Genomic DNA, 17330 nt, shown 5'->3' on the forward strand with positions numbered 1-17330 from the left:
CCGGTTTATTTCACTTTATTTAAGATTCATTTGCCATGGCTTTTCTCTCCAAACAGCTGGAGGGCAGCTTCAGGAGACTGTCAGCTGTATTGTAACAGTGGCGACTATCATGGAATATTTGATGACATCATTGAGCCAAGATGGCTGACAGTGAGAAGCATGCGCTAGCTCAGGGACGGCCAACCCTGGAGATTTCAGTTGCAACCCCTATCAAACACACCTGCCTGTAATTATCAAGCACTGTTCAGGTCCTGGTTAATTGGTTCAGGTGAGTTTGATCAGGATAAGAGCTGAACTCTGCAGGAAGGCAGATCTATACTTCAACATCCGTTGAGGTGAAAATAAATATATAAAGTAGGGTGAAACAGAGTTTGAAATAAAACAGAATATTGTGTATTTCACTTTTACCAGCTTAATAAATTCCTAAAGTCTTTATTAAAATCTAAATGTTTTCCACAATTCTGGAATAAAAGCTCTAGAGAAACAAGCAGGGATTTGTTTGTTTGACACATTTCACATCAGGTATTGTCAATAGCTCTTACATATAGTCTTTAACCTACTTCTCTTCTGTCTCCTCCACTGCTTTTCTCCCACAGGTGTTCTTCAGAGCTCTGTCCTCAGCCCATCACTAGTCATTATTTACATTATTACTACTTACTATTTTCTCCAAGATTAACTTTATTAGTGTTTTCTTTTTATTTCTTAATCTGCAGTATTGCTAAAGACTGGCGTTTACTAAATATTAGTTTGCATATGTTTTTTTTTTTTAAATGTATATGTTCAGTATATATTAACTATAATTCTATAAATATAGTCCATGCATGGCCATATATCAGATTTCTATTCAAAAATAATGCAGCAAAATACTAAATATTGTCAAACCATAAGATGAGCTGTTCATTTTCTGAACTGAAACTCAAATGTGTCACCTGTGCTGCTCCATCACTGATGTGAAACAGTGAACTGAAGCTCTTTAAATATGTAAATCACAGCTGATTCCTGTTTAGCACTCACGACCAAATATGGTAAAGGAGGATGTGTGGGGGCGGATCTTGTGGGCGAAAAGGACCAATAGAGAGTGACACAAATTACAGAAAAACACACACACACACAATGAAACACATTCAAAAACAGACACACAAGCATGCATACACATACACACACACACACGCACGCACACACCTGGTGTGGTCTTCCTCATCTGCAGGTCATTTGTGATGTAGGTCAGTGTGTCTGTTATGAGCACCGTCCACTTTCTCTCTCAGAGAGGAAATAGGTCACACACACACACAAATAACCACAATAAACACTCAGAGCCATGTGTGTGTCTGTGTGTGTCATTAGTTTATTAAAACTGACGAGCAGACACATAATGCTGGATCACACAGGAATGGACATGTGACTGGCCTACATTAAACATCCTCAATATAAAAGACTTCAGACTGTAGATTAAGAGCACACAGAGAGCGCTGTGTGTGTGTGTGTGTGTGTGTGTGTGTGTGTGTGTGTGTGTGTGTGTGTTATCCGCAGGCCGATATGGGCTGGCTGAGGCCGCTGAAAGTAGGATTTCTCCCTCTCGCTCATGATCTCGAAGTGCAGCGGCTGACGGCAGAAGTTACACTCGGCTGAGGAGTGAGGCTTCAGCGGCAGACCCACCTCTGTCCACGTCTGCGTCAGCTTGTCTGAAACACACACACACACACACACACACACACACACTTAGTTACAGGTTCCAGATTTCACAACAGCTGCACCATCAAGAGAGAAAATGCACCCAAGTGTTGGATATAGAGGATCATTTACTGTCCTTTGCCACTCAAACAACATATATAAATATAAAGGGATTGGACAATGAATCTGAACGCTTTTAGAGCACATACTTCACTAGTATATTGTCTGGCCTCCATTTTGTTGATGCTGGTGTTGGGAATGACAGACAGGAGTCCTGCACAGCGGCCAGAGCGATTCTTGAGCTGTTCTTCTTCAGAATAGTGTTCAGCTCACTACTGATGCTGCTGGAGGAAAATCTTTCCTGACTCGCTCCTCCAAAACACCCTGAAGTGCTCAATAATGTTTAGTTCTGGGTACTGTGCAGGCCATTGGAGATGTTCAACTTCACTGTCGTCTTCATCAGAGCGCTCTGTCGGCAGTCCTGCTGTGTGTATTGCTGATTATCATCCTGATACACACCACACCTTCAGGATACAATGTTTGACCCATTGGGTCACATGATGCTCCAGAATGGTTGGGTAGTCCTTGGCAGTGACCAAGCACAAGTATTGGGTCTTAGGAATGTCATGACAGTGAGCCCAAACCATCACCATCACTTAACTGACCCCCATGCTTCACTCTGGGCATCAGCAGTCTGGGTGGGCCGCTTCTTTGGGGCTTCTCCACACCGTAACTCTCCCAGATGTGGGAAACACACTGAAGGTGGACTCAGAAAACAATACATGCTTCACATTTTCCACAGTAACCATGGGACGATAACGGCTTTCAAGGTACACCACTGTATGGAAAAGTCAAGGTTTTAAACCCACCAAAATGTTCTGTAATACTGTTCCTACGGTGTGTGTCAGATTGATCATTTATTTTTATTAAGGACATCAGTTAAGGACAATTAAGGACTCCAGAGCAACAGTTCTGCTGGACACAGGAGAGTGGAGCTGCAGTGAGTGGATCAGCTGTGCTCTGATGTGTTCTGGGTTATCAGCCGGACGTCTCTTTCAGACAGCTTCCTCTGGCCTCCACAGCTCCTCCTGCTGGATGTGCTCTTCTTCTTGGTAGTTTGCTGACATTACTCTGGACACCGCGGCTCTTGATCATCACACACACTTGCTGTCTCGCGCACAGACACACACACACACTCTATCCTCTTCTGATAGGTCCCCATAAGATAGGGCAGCCATCAGACCGACAACACTACACTGACCACAGCTTCAGCTTCACTCTACAACCCCTGTGTGCAGGCATGTACTCTGCAGTATTTAGTGTGTGTGTGTGTGTGTGTGTGTGTGTGTGTGTGTGTGTGTGTGTGTGAGCAAGCGTGTACAGTGTACACAAAGTATTTCATCATCTGCGGTGTGTGTGTGTGTGTGTGTGTGTACTCACCCACGAAGTATTTCATCATCTGCGGTGTGTGTGTGTGTGTGTGTGTGTGTGTGTGTGTGTGTGTGTGTGTGTGTGTGTACTCACCCACGAAGTATTTCATCATCTGTGGTGTGTGGTGTGGTGTCGGGGCGATGCGCAGCAGCTCTTCTCCTCGCGCCACCGTCGGGGGTTTAGTTGATGGCCTGAACGTAGATGTTGTAGCGGCTCATCATGATGTCACCACCTCTGTGTTTCTTCTCCGCATCCGCAACCTGAGGACACACACACACAGCATGAGTGTGTGCGTGTTTGTGTGAGAGCATGTGTGTGTGTGTTGTGTGTCTGAATGTGTGTGTGTACGCACCCGCACAGGGATGATGTGGCTGGGCAGTGTATGACGGGCAGGCCGCTGTCCATCAGCATCTGGCGCAGCAGTGTGACGTTGCGCTGGTGTTTCCTGCGCAGTGTTTCGTCCCTCTTCACTCTTCAGGATCTGCACAGACTGACGCTGCGCCCGACAGCAGCATCGGCGGCAGAGACGTGGTGAAGATGAAGCCGGGCAGAGTACGAGCGCACCGTGTCATCAGTGCGTGTGTGCTGGCGATGTACCCGCCCCACACAGCCAAACGCCTTGCCTGAGGACACACAACACACACAGGTCAGAAGAAAACATCAGGATGATATGCAGAATCAGAATATGGTGCGCTCACACACAGCACAATAACAATATGCTGGACAAAGACTAATCACTATAAACTACATCCAAAATAAACATTTTAACACAAGATTTGTGTGGTGTGGTTGTGTGGTGTGTGTGTGTGTGTGTGTGTGTGTGTGTTGTGTGCGTGTTCTATATATTTAATATGTATTTGTATAAAACACTCAAATATGCATAATAAATATAGACGGGCTACAGTATGATCATCATTATTACTATTATAGTATACATTACTATTAATAATCACATTATTACTGTAGAGCGGACACACAGCCTCCTGTTCAAGCCTTTGCTGCTGCCGCTCTGTGTTCTGCTGATTGAGTTTATTCTGCTCATTATCAGATACTGAGCTCAGATTACAGCGCAGTGAATGAGCATCTGTGTGTGTGTGTGTGTAGGTGGCAGTGTTCAATGTCTGCGGCAGCGTTCAGTGTCTCCTGTGTGTGTGTGTGTGTGTGTGTGTGTGTGTGTGTGTGTGTGTGTGTGTGTGTGTGTGTGTGTGTGTGTGTGTCTGCTGGGTCACTGAAAACCCCATTGAGAGTCTTGAGGGAAACTGATTGAGGAAAACAACAGCGCTGGTTGCCGAGCAACAGTGAGGAGCTCAGACTGACCCAGAGTGCCAGAGATGATGTCCATCTTGTGCATGACTGAGTCCCGATCGCCGATGCCGCCGCCGCGGGGCCCGTACAGACCCACCGCATGCACTTCATCCACGAAGGTGACCGCGCCGAACTCATGAGCCACATCACACAGCTGCTCCAGCGGACACACTGCGCCTGCACACACACACACACACACACACACACACACACACACACAAACACGAGTCAGACTAAAGAGCACACAGCTCCTGCACAGAGAGCACTGAGAGACGTGGAGTCTGCTGCACTGTAGGGATTCTCCACTGGGTGTTCATTCTCCTCTAATAAATGAGCTTATATGCATTTATTCCTCTCAGATGAATAGTTTATCCCACTCAGTTATGCCCATTTTCAGAATGTGTGCACATCTTAGATATTCTAAAACACAGATGAAACAGGTGTATGCAGAAACGCAGGCTCTTCTCTCTGCGTTTCACTGACCGTCCATGGAGTGCACCGTCTCGAAGGCCACGATCTTGGGAGTGGACGGATCAGATTTCTCCAGAAGCTCTCGTAGATGTTTGGCGTCATTGTGACGGAAGATAAACTTCTTGGCGCCACTGTTCCTGATGCCCTGAATCATTGAAGCGTGATTGCCTGCGTCTGAATAGATCTCACAACCTGAGAGAACACACACACACCACACACACACACACACACACCACACACACACACACACACACACACACACACCACACACACACACACACACCCACACACACACACACACACACACACACACACACACAACACACACACACACACACACACACACACACACAGAGATAAGAAACCTCACGCCTCAATGGACAATAAAGAGCCACTGGGTTATTCCACGTTATGTTTTAACTAACAGAATAATACATGTATTATTACAGCATTTCATACGGTGTTCTCCAATTAACATATTATACATCTGTTAAATCATTTAAACTCCTGTATTCATGCATAAATATATATTGGTAATACATATTTATTCATGAATACAGGAGTTCAAATAGCTTTTTTGGGCTTGACAATCTAATCATATGCATTTATTACGACTCATTTAGCATTAAAAGTCAACTTGGCAGTGCTTTATTGACAGTGAAATCAAGAGGCATTTTCTAGACGAGCAAATAATACTGTCTTGTTTACAGATATGAGGAATAATTTAGTGAGTTCCTCAATACAATCGGATTTAAAAACAAAAACAAGATTATTTTAAGATGTTAATTTTAACTGTTTATTCCTGAAAACAAGGCTTTTTTGCTAGTCTAGAAAATCCTTCCTGATTTAAGAGTTAATCTTTAGACATTTGGAGTAGAAACAAGATAAAAACTCTAAGAAAAGCTTTCCTCCGATATATCATGCATCCTTATTTATTTCAAATAATAAATTCTATGCTGTGTATTTTAAAGCGCTTAACAACTAAAATAACCTTTTCTTTCTATTAATTTTTCCAAAAACACTCTAATTAAAAGCGGTGTCTAATACTGAAAGTGTATATGAAGGTGTATAGCACTGACCGGGCATCATCTTGGCGAGGGTGAAGAGCGTTGAATCATTAGCCACAAAGCACGAGGTGAAGAGCAGAGCGGCGTCTTTCCCATGGAGATCCGCCAGCTCGTGCTCAAGATCCACATGAAACTTACTGGTGCCCGAAATATTCCTGGTCCCTCCGGCTCCAGAGCCATGCTTGCCTAAAGTGTCCCTGTTAACCACAAACACAGAGACAGCGGTCAACATTTACTGTGTTTACTACAGTCTGAATGCACAGAATGTGTCGACTATAAAAATACTTTGTTTTAATCATTTGATCAAACTTATTTTGAGTGTTTTTGATGCATAATCAATCGGCCATATTGGAAAGCAGAACATAAACAATGCAACTAAATGGAGCGATTATGTATTAGTTAATATAGTTAGATTATGTATAGTTAGAAAATATCTAGTTAGTATATTTCCATCACATATTGTTAGTAGTTAAATTATGCATAATTAGTTGTTAGTATAGTTCGGTTATGCATAGTAGTTAGTAAAGTTAGATTACGTATAGTTAGCACAGTTAGTATAGGTTATGTATAGGTTTAAATAAATAAAATGGTGTAGTGTTTACATTATGATTACGTTTATGTAGCAGTGTGCTCCTGCGAGACACCACATCTAGTTCCCCTGCATGTCCAGACATGTAGAAGAACAACAATAAAGCCTGACTTGACTCACATGATGGTCTGGACGACGCGCGGGTGCCGGCTCATGCCCAGATAGTCATTACTGCACCACACAGACACGTTCCTCTTGAAGGATAAAGACTCGGTGTAGTCGTCCGCCATCGGGAACTCTGTGGCTCTGCGGTTCACCGTTTTAAACACGCGATATGTATGATCGCTCTTCTTCTCCTCTATCTTCTTCTCAAAGAACTCATCATAACGAAAGCTGGACACATCTGAAAGAGAACACGCGTGGGTCAAAATACACTGCTTTTCATACTGCTTTTGTCTCGGTTCTAGTCTAAATATATAAAATCCTTAATTCAAGAAGCATTTTCTAGACAAGCAAGAAATACAGTCTTGTTTTCAGAAATAACGAGTCAAAATTAAGTGAGTTTTGAGCTTAAAAGAAGCTGAATTATCTGCCAATGGGGTGCCTTTACTTCACTTTGAAATTACATTATTTTGCCTGGTCCATTTGCAGATTTGTTGGTGTATAGCTCTGGTGTATAGGGGAAAACTGAAGAATGAGCTTTACTTTCATTTTGTGTATCTTCAGTAAAACTATTATGTTTGCTAATGACATTTGCTAACAAATCAGAAGTTGCACATTCTAATACTAAAATGCTTTCGTGCATAATGCATGAGCTAAACAGCATTAATTGAGGGTGAACAGACGCACTTTTGGGCATGTTGTCCTGCAGGAGGTGAGAGACTCGAGCGGGACGCTGCTTCATCAGCTTCTTCATCAGGTTTCCTCCATTCTTGCTGTCCTGCAGAGGAGCGAGCGCCGATGCAGAGACGTCTGGACAGACATTCAGTGAAAGAGATCAAAAACAATCCACAGCAGAGAAATACAGCAGTTCATGCTAATACAAACTGAATTTTCCCTATGCAGTTTTATTCAATGCACATGCAATATCTGCATGAACACCAAACCATGTAAATCCACTAAAAACTACACATTATACAGGTCAAATACTGAAGAAGGTGATGTGTGATAGTATACTAAACAATGCACTAGTCATGATTTAATACTATAATTACTGAAAGCAAACAGCAGTGTTTTATTGTTGCTTTAAACAATCAAGCTTTAAAATATATATCAACTTAAGCTGATGTCTCAAAATAATGAGCTTTCAGCATTCAGTTTGGTCGCAGTACCAGACATGACCACCAGGCAACATACAGTTTGCATTGGTGAACCTTTAAGAGCGCCCCCTGTTTCTGTGCATGTTTTGAGGATTGTGAGCTGTATTTTGTCACACTTTTGACTATATTTGTAAATTCTACATACACTTCTAATGTAGTATGTGCAGTTTGGTTGAATTTAGCCTCTAAAAACATCTAGAAAATGGTTTACATGTGGATTGCTGTATCTTAGTACTGCTGATGAGGATCCTTGATGCAAATTATTGAATAACTGTTGCTCAGTAATATCTATTAGAAAGCAGTCACCAGATATGGAAACAAGAACTTTAGGCTGTTAATGATATATGGGCTGTAATGATTTCTTTATTAGGATGACAATATTAATGGTTTAAAGCAGCTCCTCAAACCTTTCTGCACGGAGCGAACTTCAGAAACATCCTCCTGGAGAGCCATGCTGGCCTGCCGGACCACACTGCTGTTCTTCTGCCCCATCTCTGCTGCCAGAAATGGGCATTTAGAGGCGGATGCGTGCCCGGCTGGAGGTGCAGGGTGACCAGCGGGCACTGCAGGGGCATCACTGGATTCTGAAGACAAACAATAATAAAGAGGGGATTTAATCACTCAGTAATGCAGGTGCATTTAAAGACACACTACATGTCAGTCTTTCGGTCATCCTCACTCTGGTAAACAGCAAGATCAATGGGGATTATGTCCTGTAATGCAAAAAACGTTATCCATATGATTAAATGTCCATGTGGTTTAGCATATACTGGTAAAACAAAGCAGTGTTTAAAAACGCATAATTGCTGGAGTAATAGATGATTAAATGACCAACGAAATCCTATTGCTGTTCACATTAATGAATTCAAACATAACCCGTCCACCCTATGCTATTTGAACAAGTTAAAACACTGAGACGGGCCGGCGATACAGGTAAACCTACAGCAGAGGGAAGCTCTTTACATTCACACATTAATTACCTCGTCTCCTAGGGGTCTGAATTTGGACTTTTTTTCTAATTATATACGTGTTTATATATGTATTATTTTATGTATCTTGTGTATGTTTCTTATTCACCGGTTATCTGGGGTGATCATGTTTGCAGGTGTGATGTCTGGACTATATCTAGGGTTCTCTTGTATTGCCTGTGTGACCTGATGAAGACCCTGTAGGTCGATATATTGTCTAATTAAATCGTCTTATGAAAGCTAAAGTGGCAGTGTGCCGATTCTTTCTACTTTTCCTAGAATTGTATTCCTCATAACAGTGCGTGACTGACCGTGTCCGGCCGCAGAGGAGTCCTCCACCTTCTGGAAGCTGGCGCTGGAGGAGCAGAGCGGGCGCAGCAGGGGTCTGGAGGCCAGATCCATCATCACAGGACACTTCACCGCATACGCCACCAGAGACTTCCTGGCTTGCTGGAGGAACGTCTGCGGGACGCGGGACAGGAATGGGCAGCGAATGATGGCGTCCATAGCTGACGGTTCAGTGAGGTCTGGAAACACAGAAGAGAGAGCACAGGTTAACTACAACTGATTAATGACAGTGCAATGTCACGGTGATGAACGGCAGCCGATGTGAAGGCTTACTGTCACTTTCACATGATTGGAACTGAGCCACAACCTCATTACTGGGAGTTCAGGACACACACACACACCTCAGAGACACACACATACCTCACAGACACACACCCATACCTCACACACACACACTTGTTGATATATATCAGTAAGGACTCTCCTCAGCTGTACTGATGTTTGTTCTATTCTCTCATCTCCCCCTAAACTCAACCCTCATAGTAAACACTCTGCACTTCTACATTCTCTAAACACTTCTGGCTGATTTATGAGCATATTTACCCAATTCGGGGACCTACGGTGACAATTCCCCATGAGTCTGTGTGCATTCAGGTTTAAATCTCCACTGATTTATTAAAACAATCACACACACACACACACACACACACACACACACACACACACACACACACACACACACACACACAACTCTCCCTCACACACACACACACACACACCTCACAGAGAAAAACCATTTGGGTAAAGTTGGTTTTATATTTGGACTTTCACCTTAATAATTTCAGAGAAGTATTCTTTGGCTAATTCTAATAGTGAAATCATATTATCAGCCAATGACTATTAAACTACAGCAGTCAGTTAAATCGAGAGCTGATGTTGTTATGAAGACATATTTACATGCCATTTCAGACCCGATAATCAAAGCAGTGTAATAAACAACATAAGTTGAAGGAATGTGCGAATATAAAACCTACTTTACCCCAACACACACACACACACACACACACACACACACACACTAATACTTCTTAAAGCAGTCTGTGAGCGCTCAAACATCACAGTAAGCCTATTCCACACAGATTTACAGCCGCTCTCAGCTCAGCCTTCATCATCATCATCATCATCGATACTCATTGAGGTAAAGTTATAGGCGTTATATTCTCACATTCATTCAGTGACTCGCTCCCTATATTGTTCACCATGGTACTTTGATTATTAGGTGTGAAATAAGATGTTAGGGCTGTCTTCACAACATCAGCTCTATTTATCTGACTGTAAACAATGCTGTACTTTGATAGTCATTGGCTAATAATATTATTTTACTATTTAGATTTGACAAAGAACACTTTTCAGAAATTATATTATCAAAGAGAATGTCCAAATGTGTAAATATAAAATCAGCTTTACCTCATTTCGATACTTATACGAGTGTTAAAACATCAGAAACTCCGTTTATTTCCTCATGAAGTCAGAGAACAGCGCCGACAGTGACGCACCGATACTGTCAGCTCACCTACCGGGAAAACAGCCGAGTTACACACGGAAACTACACCTAACGTTAATACACTACACTACACTACTACATTACATTTAAACTCAGTACAGTACACTAATCTAACCTACATGCTAATGTTAAGAGTTATGATTTCTGCGTCACGTGACGTAGCAAACCTGACAGGAACCTGAAGCGTTTTAGCTACATTTGCTAAATTTACATTAAAAATAACAATCTTCTCCGCTACCGAACTCTCTCTGTCCCTTTATTAAAATATAAAACATAGATAAATGTAGATGTACAGATAATCTGTGGACGCTTCAGAGGTTAACAGTCAGAAAGCCGCATGATTAAACGCGCCGCGACCTCTAATCAACGCGCCTCACCTCAGCTTCCTCCGAGATCGCGGTTGTGTTCTGTTGGTATCGCTGTCCGGTGGTCGGTTGTTAGTGTTATGCGGTTTCTGGCCTGTTTTCTCGGCTGTTATGAGCGATGTGTGTCGTTATCCTGCACTGAGGACGAACGAGAGGGCGAGCAGCGCTCCGGGATTATATCAAACAAGCGGTCGCAGATCTCGCGAGATTTACGTCAACAGTGCAATGACACGCCTACTTCTTCCGCGAAAACTATGGCGAAACCGGTTTTTGCTAGAAGGGATACAGCTGCGGCGATAATTTAAGTTAACGAGATTTATTTATAATAAAAAAAATTACACATTCAATTTTATTTTATTATTTATCTCTCACAGTAATGTGAAAGCAGTAATAACACCGAGCATTAATCATATTGTTTATTAAATTACCCATTAAATAGTATTTTATTAACGCCTACCCGAAACCCACCCTCACAGTAATGTAAAAACAGCAGTGATGAGTTGATATTATTGATTAAATTACTCATTAATTGTATTTTACTAACTTCCACACCTAACCCAACCCTCACACTAATGTACAAATGTTGTTATTAAAACTATGCTATAAATGTGAGTAACCGCAGCTGTATCCCTTCTAGACGTTACCCTCAAAACACGAGGCGGATAATTCCCAGATTAATCAACACATGTATGATCCTCGTGTTGTTTATGTCATTAATAGAAGGAGGAAACGACACCAGAAACTTGAAGGAAGTTCATAGACGCGCCCGTCTACAGGAATAAGCTATAAATAAATCAATATATAAACAGCAGGACTGCTTCCTTAATGAAATCCCAGATTTAAAAGGTCAGTTCAGCCAGAAATGTAAATCCTGCCATCATTTCCTCATCCTCCACCTGTTTATGTCTGCTGGTCAACACATTCTGAAGAATGCTGGAAAGAGCAGATATTTCTGTGCATGTATATTATTGAAGTCTGCTGTTTCCAGCATTATATCTGTGTTTAACAGAAGAAAGGAAATCATTAAAGTTTATAATCTGAGTGCATAAATCAATATACAGTGAGGAAATAATGAGGAAATCTTCTCTTCTTTGGCGGATGAACTCAACTGTTCCTTCTCTTTCATGCACTCAGTCAGTTTTGAGATTTTGGCTTTTAATAAAGTGTGTTTTATTATAAAAGTCCAGTAAATTGACACACATGTACAGCACTTTTAGGTTTTTGTTTTGAATGTGTGTCTGTAAATGAAACCATGAAATATTACATGAATTCTACACTATATATACATCATATAATCACATGTTCACAGACTGCACTGAGCCATAGACATTATTTAGCCTGATTATAGGTTATAGTTTAATTCCTCAATAATGTGACGATACTTTAGTTGGGTTCTTTGTTGTTTTTCCACCTGTTTGCAGTGTTATAAAGAGTGATGCAAAGAGGCGTATCAAAAATCAGCTGTGTAAAATCCAATCAAACAGGAATTTAGACTTCCTGCAATGTTCAGATGTATGCAAATCATGCCTCATTTGCATATGTAAACAACATTTTAGAAATGAGCTGTAATGCAAAAACAGTATGGTGATAGTTCATTTATTAGTATTCCTTCATTCATTTTCTTTTCAGGATAGTCCCTTTATCAACGCGGGGTCGCCACAGTAGAATGAACCGCCAACTTACCCAGCACATGTTTTACAGAAACACCCACACACACTCATTCACACACACTACGGCCAGTTTAGTTGATCAGTTCCCCTATAGCGCATGTGTTTGGACTGTGGGGGAAACCGGAGCACCCAGAGGAAACCCACACCAACACAGGGAGAACATGCAAACTCCACACAGAAACACCAACTGAACCAGCCGAGACTCAAACCAGCAACCTTCTTGCTGTGAGGCGATCGTGCTACCCACTGCGCCACCCTAATAATGACGCCCTTAGTCTAAAAATGTCCAGATTTACAGTAGATGCTATAGTGTTTTTAAACCACAGTAAAGTGGTTTACTGTGGTTACAGTAAAATCATCTTGAACCAGCCTAGGCGGCCAAAACCCCTCTAAAACCAGGCTGGTCGACCAGCTAAAACCAGCCAATCAGCTTAGGCTGGTTTAAGCTGGAGTTTTCAGCAGGGTTACACTGCATATATATATTATAGCATCTACATCTCTCCAGCATTCTGCTCCAGCATACTGCAGTATTAACTCTAAAGTGATAAGCTGTCATTAATACTGTAGTATACATTAGATTTTACTACAGTAAAGCATGGTGAATAACATGTAGAAAACAACAGTATTGAGTTATTTGTGTTTATATTACTGTATCACCACTAGAATCACCTCAACAGATTAATTAAAGTGCTTTACTATAGTATTGTTCAAAAGCACAACAGTATTTACTATAAATGACTATAGTGCTTTACCATGAACAGATAAACAGATAGTAACAGCAGATTAAAGGACTCAGGCTTAATATGTTCTCATAGAAGAAACAAATCAGATAGTTTTAGAGTTTCTGCATACAAATGGATGAATTATTCTAATTAAAGTGACTGAGCTGCAGTAAACTGCGCCACCCAGCGGTCACTGATTCAGGATCAGGCTGACATCAGTGGGTGAAGCACGCCACCTAGTGAGCGGCCAGTGACGTCACAGAAATACTCTTAAAATAAAAGCACATATTAACTCTAATTCCATGATGACAGCACAACATGTTTGACTAGATATTGAGATACTTCACTAGATAAGATACTAGTATTCAGTTTAAAGTGGCATGCTGTTGATCACAGTGTTTCTGCAGACTGTTTTCATCAAGGCTGATTAGAACAAACTCAATTAACTCAAGTCAAATGTGTTGCTGAAGTGAATCAATTAAGCTCAACTCACCAACACTAATCAAATGACATGATCAAGAAGCATCAGAAGCTGATCATTTATTTACACACAGAACACACAACATGATTAGCTCTCTCTGGCGACGCAGTGGCGCAGGCCTGGTCGATTGAATGAATGATTATCTCTCTCTCTCACACACACAGCTTATTAAACATCATCACTACACTTGATGTTATTGTTCTATGTGTTTATTGACTATCACAGATCTGAGTGATTATAGCTGAGGTACAGATGAAGACATTATTTCCCAAGTGCTGATGAATGGAGAAATACTCTTAATATCTCCTATCATAATAGTGTTAATAACTCATCTCTAATAACTGATTTATTTTCTCTTTGTCATGATGACAGTAAATAATATTAGACTAGATATTCTTCAAGACACTAGTATTCAGCTTAAAGTCACATTTAAAGGCTTAACTAGGGTAATGAGGCAAGTCGATGGAGAACATTGGTTTGCTCATTAGCTTGCTCATTAGCATTAGACTTTATTGATGTTTATTAGTCCAGCCAGACTAACAGACATACTTTATCCAATAGAATAATGATAATAGAGAATACCATGAAATATTTTCTTGCTGCATTAAACATCAGCTGGGAAACATTTAAAGCAAATGGTATCTTCACAGGGAAATAAACAATAGCATCTTTAACAATATAAATGGGGGAACTTTACTGAAGGCTTACAGACATGCTTTTGAATGCATTAGTTCTGTGTATGCATCACTCTACAGACATCACTGAGTATTGTAGGACGGGTTTGGGTTATTTTTTGCCGAATCTCTGTGGTACAGCCATGCTCCAGATCTGTCCGGGCACCGTCTCCCAGTCCCGGGACTGTATTCGCTCCTCTGTGGACAAACCACTGCGCGCTCCACGACCAAACCTGCAGGAGTAAAGGCAGAGTACAGTCACAGAGAGCAGCAGACTGAAGATCCACACTCACTGCGCTGAACACTGACGGGATTATCAGCTGAAAGGACAATGAACCACTGCTGTGACCCAGGGTTCTGTCTCAGGACCGCTTTTGTTCCTCCATTACTGAGGTCTGCTGATTTACCAGCTAACCCTACACTGTGAAAGCCAATAGTTACTGTATTAAAACAGAGTAAACCCACTGACTGAAAGAGAAAAATATGAATTTACTCACTGTTTATTCTCCCTCAATTAGTTCAGAACATCTCTGAGTTTCTTTAGCATTAGTCATTTCTACTGCGGAAGTCAATAGTTACAGGTTTCCAGCATTCTTCAAAACATCTTCTCATACAGAGGAACAGAAGAAACTCAGAAAGGTTTAAAACAAGTGAGAGCAAACAATGACATTCACTTTGGGGTGGACTATGCCCTTTTGTGAGTGAGTGTGTGCTTATTTGTGTAGCAGTGTGTGTGTGTGTGTGTGTGAGAGACCCACCGCTGAGGCTGGTGCAGCACTGAAGGGTTGCGCTCGTATCTCTGAGAGCCGTGCAGTAAAGAGCGCAGCATCTCCACCAGCAGACGATCCTCCAGAAGACCATCCATCTGCTGCTCACACACACACACACGCGCACGCACGCACGCACGCACGCACGCACGCACGCACACACACACACACACACACACACGCACGCGCACACACACACACACGCACACACACACACACACACACACACACACACACACACACACACACACACACACACACACACACACACACACACACACAACCTGAAGCTGCTGCTGGATTTAAACTACATCAGTGTGAATAAAGGGTCAGTTCACACTAAAACATCAGTCCTGTCTTCATTTCCTCATCCACGTGTTCCAAACCGGTTCGAGTCTCTTTCTTCTGTTGAACACAAAGGAAGATGTTCTGAAGAATGCTGGAAAAGCTAGTGTTTTTGTTCCTGCTATTGAAGTAAATGTATTTTCCCAGCATTTTCCAGAAAATCTTCATTGGTGTTTGAGAGAAACTCATCATAGTTGAGTGTGTGAGTAGATGTTGAGGATATTTATGATTTTGAGGTGAACTGTCCCTTTAAGATGATGAACTTCATGAGCTCATGCTGTGTAAAAGTCATGATTAGTTCATGTTTTTATGCTAATTGATCATAACATATTACATCTATGAAGCTAATCACGTTTCAGCTTCATTTTTAATCAGTCTACATTGTTTCTAAGCCAGTTTAATGTCATTTAGGACAGAATATTAGACATTTAATATGATTTAACAACCAAACAATGACAAAGGATGAGTTCTGTATGGAATACAGAATTGACGACGGGGTGTTATTTTAACACAGAGATCTCTCTTTAAAATGAGATTTATTTTAGTTATTAATATCAAGTTTTATTAGTTTAGTAGTTTTGAATGAAATAGGAGCATTTATATCAGTTAATGCTATATTTTATTGCTTATAAATGTAACACTGACAGTATATTTTACAGTTGTGTCATGCATCTAGATGACAATCACTTAATTCAGTCTGAAAGGTTTTACGCGGAGTGCATTATTCTGCTCGACATGGAGCTGTAATGCGCTCTAAACCTGCCGGAACTACTTTAGCTGTGCCTTGATCACCTGAGAGTGCTCATCAGCCAATCAGAATGAAGCACTCAGCAGAGCAGCAGTATAAGTATTAAATCTGAAAGGGCCATTTGTTGGTAGCAACTCAATTTTAGTGAGTGTAAATGTTTTGTGCAGTGTGTGTGTGTGTGTGTGTGTGTGTGTGTGTCTCACCGCAGCTCCTGGTCTCTCCAGCATGTTGTCCTGCTCCTCGTCCTCCTCCAGCAGCCGTTTGTTCTGATCCAGCGCTTCATCTTTAGTAATGGACTGGCTCTGATCAGCCATGACCAGCAGAACACCCACTAACATGAACCACACACCCGCATCCATGCCTGCCGTTCAGTGTGTGTGTGTTCGAGGAGCAGATCTGGACTCCAGGAGCCCGTCTGATGAGCTTATATACGACAGCAGGAGACTCTGGAGACCCCCTGAAGCTCTGAATGAGGGTCCCGCAGGAGCTCAGAGTTATTAGATCACATTAACAGAGAAGGAAACACACTTACACTGATGAGCTGTCATATAGGAGCAAACCGGTGTGAAGAGGTGAGGCTGTACTTACTGTAGTGCTGCAGAGAATACTGTAGGGGTTCATACCGTATTACTGTAAAGTGAATTGATCTGCTGTGGTGATTCTACAGTTGCTATGGTAACACGACAACTACAGTAATTGATCTGCTGTGGTGATTCCACAGTTGCTATGGTAACACCAACTACAGTAATTGATCTGCTGTGGTGAATCTACAGTTGCTATGGTAACATGACAACTACAGTAATTGATCTGCTGTGGTGATTCTACAGTTGCTATGGTAACACAACAACTATAGTAATTGATCTGCTGTGGTGATTCTACAGTTGCTATGGTAACACAACAACTACAGTAATTGATCTGCTGTGGTGATTCCACAGTTGCTATGGT

General features: G+C 41.7%; 2 protein-coding genes across 2 annotated transcripts; both read right to left on the bottom strand.

Moving 5' to 3' along the window:
* Window positions 1-1325: 1325 nt before the first annotated feature.
* Window positions 1326-11140, bottom strand: alas1 (aminolevulinate, delta-, synthase 1). Its single transcript, XM_056467958.1, is given in 17 exon segments — window positions 1326-1559; window positions 1561-1682; window positions 3196-3280; window positions 3282-3362; window positions 3455-3474; window positions 3477-3558; window positions 3560-3595; window positions 3597-3704; window positions 3706-3725; window positions 4420-4584; window positions 4891-5070; window positions 5958-6142; window positions 6655-6877; window positions 7324-7446; window positions 8201-8377; window positions 9073-9288; window positions 10991-11140. Coding segments are annotated over 16 exon segments (1842 nt in total). The 5' UTR covers window positions 9269-9288; window positions 10991-11140; the 3' UTR covers window positions 1326-1520.
* A 2941-nt stretch (window positions 11141-14081) lies between these two features.
* npffl (neuropeptide FF-amide peptide precursor like) lies at window positions 14082-16744 on the bottom strand. Its single transcript, XM_056467990.1, has 3 exons — window positions 16589-16744; window positions 15284-15393; window positions 14082-14758 (listed from the first exon to the last, which is right to left on the bottom strand). Exons 1-3 carry the CDS (start codon window positions 16742-16744, stop codon window positions 14638-14640), a joined length of 387 nt encoding a protein of 128 aa, XP_056323965.1. The 3' UTR covers window positions 14082-14637.
* Between the last annotated feature and the right edge of the window lie 586 nt (window positions 16745-17330).

Source organism: Danio aesculapii, chromosome 11 (genome assembly GCF_903798145.1).
Source record: "Danio aesculapii chromosome 11, fDanAes4.1, whole genome shotgun sequence".
Taxonomy (NCBI): Eukaryota; Metazoa; Chordata; class Actinopteri; order Cypriniformes; family Danionidae; genus Danio; species Danio aesculapii.